The 7,500-nt window shown below is 50.5% G+C and overlaps 1 protein-coding gene across 5 annotated transcripts in view; it reads right to left on the bottom strand.

The window, feature by feature from the left end:
• Nucleotides 1-7,500, bottom strand: part of LOC125953707 (uncharacterized) — a 19,333-nt gene that overhangs the window by 8,836 nt on the left and 2,997 nt on the right. For all 5 annotated transcript variants that reach the window (XR_007468971.1, XM_049683440.1, XM_049683437.1 and 2 more), the window contains exons 2-5: nt 1,715-7,500; nt 965-1,641; nt 774-900; nt 1-702 (exon numbers count right to left, since the gene is read on the bottom strand). The exon at nt 1-702 is cut by the window's left edge and continues 1,800 nt beyond it; the exon at nt 1,715-7,500 is cut by the window's right edge. Coding sequence is in view for 4 of the 5 variants with exons in the window: in XM_049683440.1 (XP_049539397.1) it covers nt 1-702; nt 774-900; nt 965-1,641; nt 1,715-7,500 (7,292 nt within the window). In the remaining variant the exon portion in view is untranslated. The remainder of the gene's footprint in view (nt 703-773; nt 901-964; nt 1,642-1,714) is intronic.

Genomic DNA, 7,500 nt, shown 5'->3' with positions numbered 1-7,500 from the left:
GTACGGACTGAATTATTGGAAACTTTTCGCCAGTCGCTTCACCGCTGCTGCTACTTTGATTTGCGCCTACTGTTCCACTGATCTTCTGATTGGATGCATTCTTGAACGATGCTACACCTAAGCCCGTAGGTAACGCCGCTGTGCTGGTAGTTGTACCACTGCTGCTACCACCACAGCTCATGCTTCCGGTGCTGCTCGTAGTGTCCGTTTTGTCATTCACGATATGCTCAACATCGTCCTTTTTCATTGCCGGTTTGTCCGGGTAGTCGTCGACGCTCATCGTTTCTTTCTCACTGTCTCCATCATCGTGTATCGTGAGTGGAACCAAGCTTGAATCGGACTTTTCATCATCATCTGAGTTGGATGCAATACTGAGTGAGTTTCCTTCAGAGAAATCGCTGGTACCGCCACTTCCGTTCTTTGGAAGCAGCAACGTGGATGATGATTTCGTGCTGCTGAACGTCAGATTCGTTCGTCGACCAGCTGTCGTTGTCGTGTTAGGAGTGGTTGTAACGACATTTCCTCCCTTCGTTGTCGCGGCATCCTTACTTTGACCGACCTTGAACGCCGTACGAATGGCAATGATTTTGCCACTTTCCAGTTGCATATAGATGCCCTTCGGGGATTTCAGTACCATCACCTTCTGGCCCGCCTTCAGCACAATATTAGACTTGTCGGCTGAGCTTGTTGGTATGACCACATCTGAAAAAAAAAAAACAAGTGTAAGTTATATTTTCTCACACATCTCACATACCAACAAGGTAAAAACGTACCTATTGGAAGCGTCATTTCTTGAGCCGTCATACCCTGCCGCTGCCACACTTCAGCTGGTATCCAGCGTGTGGGCCGTGCACCGGCAACATTATTCTTGTTCGCATCACCTGCCTGCATAGGCCGGACCTGGGTTAAATATAGATTATAATGATAAGCTTGTTGAAACGTTCAGATAATACCGAGAGCTTACCGAGGCCACCGGTCGATGGATGATGGACCCGTCAGAGGTACGAATCGCACGATAAGTTGTCCCCATCGACGTGTACGAGTATGTTGGCTTCGTGGCTGCTTGTTTCTCCAGCTCGTAACCACGCTGTGCCTGCCGTTTCTCGGCCGAGGACAATTTCTTCTCCTTCCGATCGATCAGTAAACTTTCGTGCGCGAACGGTGCCTTTGTCAGCTTCTTCGAATGTAACTCGAGCAAATGCTGCATCACGATATCGATAAACTTATCCTTATCCTGGCTAAAATCTTTTATCTCACCATCCTCCCCATCATCATAGCAAAGGCTGGTGATTTCCTTCATCGAAAGATGCGCGTCTGGGTTGCACTCGTCCACGATGCGATCCGACATGCCCTGCTTGTTGATCTGGCGATCGTAGATCTTCTTCTCCAAACAGTTATCCATCACGAGTCGGTAGACGAAGCAGGGTTTCTTCTGTCCATAACGATACACCCGGCATACGGCTTGCGTGTCATGGCATGGGTTCCAGCTTGCATCAAACACCACCACACGATTTGCGCCAACCAAATTAATACCCAGCGAGCCCGCGCGGGTCGACACGAGAAAGAGATGAACGTTCGGATTCGAATTGAACTCATTGATCAGCTTCTCGCGTTCCTGGGCAACCGTTGAACCATCCAAACCTGCAAAAATAAAACAAAAAACGAAGGTTATAAGACAATGCAAACGGGAGCGGAATATTGCGGCAATACTTACGGAAGTAGCTAATATTTCTAGACCAATGGCTCTCGGTGCCGGGAATCTTGTTTCTCTGTAAGAAGCGCTCGATCAAGTTTAACGTTAGCAAACTTTGGCTGAACACGAGCAACCGATCACCCAAACGGATACTCTCTTCCAGTATACAGAAAAAGATTTCCATTTTCGGTGAAGTTTCCAGCAAATCCGGAATGTAACCTTTCATCAGCTCAAAAGCCCACTCGTACGGAATCTCGTCCTTGGAATCTTTTCCTTTCGTTTCCTTCGTACCAGCGACAACGGCGGAATTGGTTACCGGCACTACCGCCGAAGAGGCTCCTTCTTTCGTATCTTTATCTTCGATAGTCTTTTCTTCCTTCTCGGACTGTACCGCCACCGTCGGTTTTGGATCCGCAGCATCATCCTCAATCTTGATGACACCGTCTTTCGATTCTTTCTCCTCATTGAGAATCGGTTCAACAAGTTTAGCATCTTCTTGCGATTTATCTGTATCCTTGACTTCCTCGATCGTAATTGTATCTTTCACATCTTTTGCATCTTCTGCACACTTATCGGTGTCCGGGGCAATGATGATCGGTTTGTCCTTCTCTGCGTCTATAACCTCGCCATCATTCTTTTCAATCTCTTCCTTTACGCTGCTTTCATCTATTTCACAGTTCATTACACCATCTTCCTGTTTGCCCTCCTCTTTTTTTACTTCCTGCTTTACATCAACATCTGTTACATTCTCTGTGGCTGGATTTTGTGTAGTGGTTGCCGCTGGCTGTGCTTCCTTGGACTGGGGTGCATTTTCCATCTTAGCGTCTCCATTGGCCACAACGCTCTGATCTTCATTCTCCACTTTAACTTCACACTTAATAGCGCCATTCGTTCCCAAATCCGCTGCAGCCGTTCCTTCGTCCAGTTTTTCCGATTCCTGTTTAACATCGCTCTCTTCTTTGTCACAATCTTGTTTAATTTCCGGCTTCAACTCCTCCGGGCCGGAAGTTATACTGGATTCCAACTCTTCCTCCAATTTGCTCTCAGGGTTGCTTTCTTTCGTGTCCATCGCGACCATCTCGTTGCTAGACTTGTCGCATGAGCTAAGATCCGGCTTGACTGGATCGTTGAGATCTTCCAAGGAAGGTTGATTGGCGTACTGTGCGTTCGCCTGTTCCTGCGTTACGGTAGCAGCATCATGTGGGAAATTGCTTGAGGATGCAAGTGCACCTACACCCGACGCATCCTTTCTTTCCGGTGACGTAGGTACTGTTGTGGTATCGGACGCGGTTGTTCCAGTCAGATCTCCCGTCATTGGCGCTGTTACTGTTTTATCGGAGTTTTGCTGTTTTTGTGGTTCCTTCGCGTTAGAATCGATCCCACCAGCAGTGTCACTGGGAACTGTAGACCCTTCTGTTGCTTCCCATTTAGGTTGAGCTTCTCCTGTAGCAGTAAAGCTATTGTACTGCTGCTGTTGCTGCTGCTGCTGTCGTTCTGGTTGAGTGTAATTATACATGTCTGCCCCATTGCTGGCAGGCACAGCAGCGGGCAATGATGTAGGATTACCATTCGTATCTCCATACCCTCCAGGGTACGTGGGATACGATGAAATATTGCCAGCTGCTTCGTTGCCGCTATTAGCTACAGTGGCAGTAGTTGGTTGCTGCTGCTGATTGTAGTCATACGCACTATTATTGTTGCTTCCGTTGCTCTGGTTCCCACTCCAGTAGTTAGCTTGTGTGCTAGTTGCTGCACCGGTTGTGCCCACAGCATTAACACCATTGCTCGAGTATCCACCAGCAGTCCCCATGTTGGCATTGGCTGCGTTGGCACTGTAGGAATTGTAACCTTGATCGTACGCATTGGGAGGATGGTAAGAGGAACCGGAGTAATCGTTTCTATAGTAGTTTCCACCGTACATTCCTCCACCATAGGGATCGGTAGGGGCACCAGAAGTACCGTAATGGGTACCGGTCGGTCCGTACGACCCATAATGCGTATCTTGGCCCATCATTGCCCCTTGACTGTAGCCTGCCCCATGGAAACTCGAACCTCCCTGATAGCTACCACCCGGGCCTGGGTACGGTTGTGAGTAAGAATCATTCGATTGGTGATATTGGGACGAAGGATACGGCATCGGACCTTCTTGCTTAATACCATTCCTATCAATTCCATAAGAAGGATGCCCTGTATCGACCTTCGGATAGGAGGGCTGTAGCGGCTGTGACGTATCCATAGCGTCCTTTGCGCTCGTCACGTTGCTTGGACTGATCGTAGCGGCTGGAACAATCCGGCCATCCTTGCCAACCGCCTGTGACTTATTGTTGAGCAACTTTTTCGGCGTTCTCGGTTTCCGTGGAGTACCATCCTTCTTCAAGGCCAATGGTTTTGGTGGTTTCGGAATCGCCGGTGGGCCGCTTTTACGTCCAGGACCGGGTTTATTCGAAATCATCGTCCCAGTTGTGGCCGAAGCTGCATCAACCTCCATTGCAACAAGACCACCTCCTACCGCGGCCGCTGCCGCCGCCGCCGTTGGTGCAACTCCATTCGCAGGATCTCCCGGAATTGGTGCTTTGCCAGTTGGCGGTTCCGATTCTTCGAGTTCCAGATCGAGATCGCCTTCACTTTGCTTCAGAAAATTGTACAGCACATCCGGATGATTCCAGATCTTACAGCACACGGCGAAAGCTTTCAGTGGGTTTGGTACTGCCTTCGTACGCACTACCTCGTTCATGAACACTGTGTACAGCTTACGCTGGAACTCGGTCATACGGATCTGCAGGACATACTCCTCTTTCTGGGGTAGTGACGTTTGCAGCACAGAGTGAGACCTTCGCTGCACGAAACCGAGCAACAGCGAGTGTAGTACGTGTGCACGGTATCGCATTAATTTGATGTCCTGTGGCGTTGAATCAATGCACTGTCCGTTCTGAATCGGTCGTTCAAACATGTTGCTAAACTCCGTCTTCGTGCCCAGGTAGTTCGGCCGCACAAAATCCACCATGCACCAGTATTCGAGCAGATTGTTCTGCAGTGGGTAACCGGTAAGGACGATACGTCGCTTAGATTTAATTTGCTTTAACGCCACCGAGATGCTGGCGTGTGAGTTCTTGATACGATGGCCCTCATCACAGACCACCAGATCCGGGCCTGGTTTTACGAGCGCTTCATGGATGTCGTCGAACATGCTGCGCTGCTCTTCAGTTGATTCCTTTTCCTCCTCTTCCACCTCCACTAGCACACCGCCCTTTTTCTTTTTCTTCTTCTTCTTCGTCATCTTCTTCTGGCTTAGCAAGCGGTACATCTCGTACCCGATTAGCAGCACCCCTCCGTTCTTGGCCCACTCGAGCACGACCTTGGCCCTCGATTTGAGCGTCTTGTGGCTATCGTTCAGGATGAAGATCCGAAAGTTGCGCGGCCGTACCTCACCATGGTTGCGCAACGGACTGTTGGTGGCATCCTCCGGTAGCCAGGTGTTGAACTCGTTCAACCAGTTCTGCAGCGTGTTGATCGGCATGATCACGAGTACCGTCTTGGAGCTGGTGTGTCTTAAAAATATATCACAGAAGCAAACTAACTGAAGTGTTTTGCCCAGGCCCATCGAATGAGCCAGTATGCAACCGAAGCCAGTCGATGAGTCGTACCGCTCGATCGATTCGATGATGTTATCGAACAGAAAGCGCACACCACCGATCTGATGCGGTTTGATAATGCGCGCAATCTGCGGTGCAAGAAAAATGTCCTGCTCACCATCGGCGTGCCCAACATTGATCACCACGCGGCCTTGCTCGTCCGGTACATTGTACGCATCGTTCACGTGCAGCCCACTGTTCTGCGGATCATCATCGGACTCGTCTTCCGGTTCCTCCTCGTCATCATCGGACAGCACAATGCAATCGTCATCATCCGATGAGCTGTCGATCGTTACGATCTCCTTCTTTTCGGGCAGCGCAATCACTTCACCCTCACTGTCCTCATCTTCCTCTTCATCCTCCGGTTCCAACTCCTCGCCATCGCTATCCACCATCTCCTCAAACGTACGGACCGGAATCACCGAGGCCGATGAAGAAGAGGAGGATAGCGAGGACAGTGACGAGGTAGAAGCGGCTGCACTCATCGTAGCGCTGCTCGCTTTGACCGGAGCAATACTAACCGAAGGTGTCAGATTGGCGGTCGGCGTAATCGTAGAGGATGATGTGGCCGAAGATGATGAGGCCAAGGATGATGCCAGCATCGATACCTGCCGGTTCTTCGGTGGACGGCCGCGTGTTTCGAACGGATTCTTAACGTATCCAAGACGTACAGGAGTAGTCGCGGTAGTGGTGGAAGCGGATGATGATGACGCCGCTGTGGCAGCTGCGCTGCCCCCAACACCAGAACCCATGCCGGTACTGCCTCCCGTAGAGCTTGCCGGCACCGTCCCGGATGTGCTAGGCTGCTGGGGTTTCAAAATGGAAGCATGACCCTGCAGGAACTGCATCACCTTTTGCTCGGTTTTGTTTGTCTGCCGCTCGAGTGCCAGCTGCCGCTGCACCTCCCGGATAATGCGCTGCTGTTCCTGGACGCGCGCCAAACGCTCCAACTCTTGTCGCTGGGCAGCGAGCGTCGAAGCGTCTAGCTGATTATCGTCCATCACTTCCTTGATGTTTTTACGCAAATTAGTTACCTTGCGCATCGCTGCATCCTTCTTCGTTATTTCGAGTGATATCTCTTCATTACACTCGAGTTCGCTGCGTGCTTTGGCATTGGCATCCGTCTTCGATACCGGCTTCACGCTGATCTCACCCATTTCTTTCAACTTTTCCGAAATATCGAAATCCATCTGCTGCCCTTGCTGTTCCTTATGCTCCGAACCCTGCCCTTGCTCACTATCTCCACCCGAAGATTGCTGACCACTGGGGTCATTTTTAGTCGCACTTCCTTTGCTCGAACTAGAGGACTTTGAAGAATTGGATCCTCCTGCTCCTCCTTCGTTGCTGCTAGTCCCTTTTCGGCTAGCCTTCGAACCTCGTCCTCCTGAGGATGTCTTCTTTTCGTTCGCTCCCACGGACATCGCATTCTTTGCACCACTCGCACTTCCAGGATGTGATGGTTTCGAACCCTTGTCATCGAGCAGATTTGATATCTGAAACGATGATTTACTGCCATCAACACCCATCACCTGATCGGTCGGTTGTGGACAGAATGCATTGTTGGGAATTCCACCGGGTACAGTAATTCCACCGACGCCAATCGATGACCCTCCGACGTCTGGTGTGTGTTTAGATTTCTTTATGAGAATATTGTCGAGTATTTCAATCTTCCGCTTCCCACTACTTCCACCAGCGCTGCTGGCACCTGTCGCCGATGTAGAAGCCGCGTTAGGCGTCGTGATGGCCATTGAAGCGCTGGATTGATCACCAGCCATATCGGTACCAATAATCATATCCTTATCATCTCGATACCCTCCTCCGGTGGCCGAGGCATTATAATGATGCGCACTACCTCCCCCTCCGACGCCAGTTCCATTTCCGATCCCGGAATGCGACCCATAGTGTGTTCCTCCTACGGAGCTCGACTGATCGGTCGCTGCACTCGTCGCCTGTCCGTAGGCTGCAGCGTATGGTTGATGTCCACCACCATACTGTCCCATGGTAGAAGCAGATCCTGGCGCAGTTGGAGGAAGAAGCGAAGAATGATGATGTCCTGGATGATGGTGCATACCAGCCGGTGCTTGCGGTGGAGGGTAAGAAGAAGCCGCTTGATTATGGTACGTGTGTCCGTACGGATTCTGGTGTCCATGGTGGTGATGATGATAGGAATGCTGT

This window comes from Anopheles darlingi, chromosome 3 (assembly GCF_943734745.1).
Source record: "Anopheles darlingi chromosome 3, idAnoDarlMG_H_01, whole genome shotgun sequence".
In the NCBI taxonomy this organism is placed as follows: Eukaryota; Metazoa; Arthropoda; class Insecta; order Diptera; family Culicidae; genus Anopheles; species Anopheles darlingi.
The sequence above is the reverse complement of the archived record's forward strand: the minus strand, read 5'-3'. Positions and strand labels throughout refer to the sequence as shown.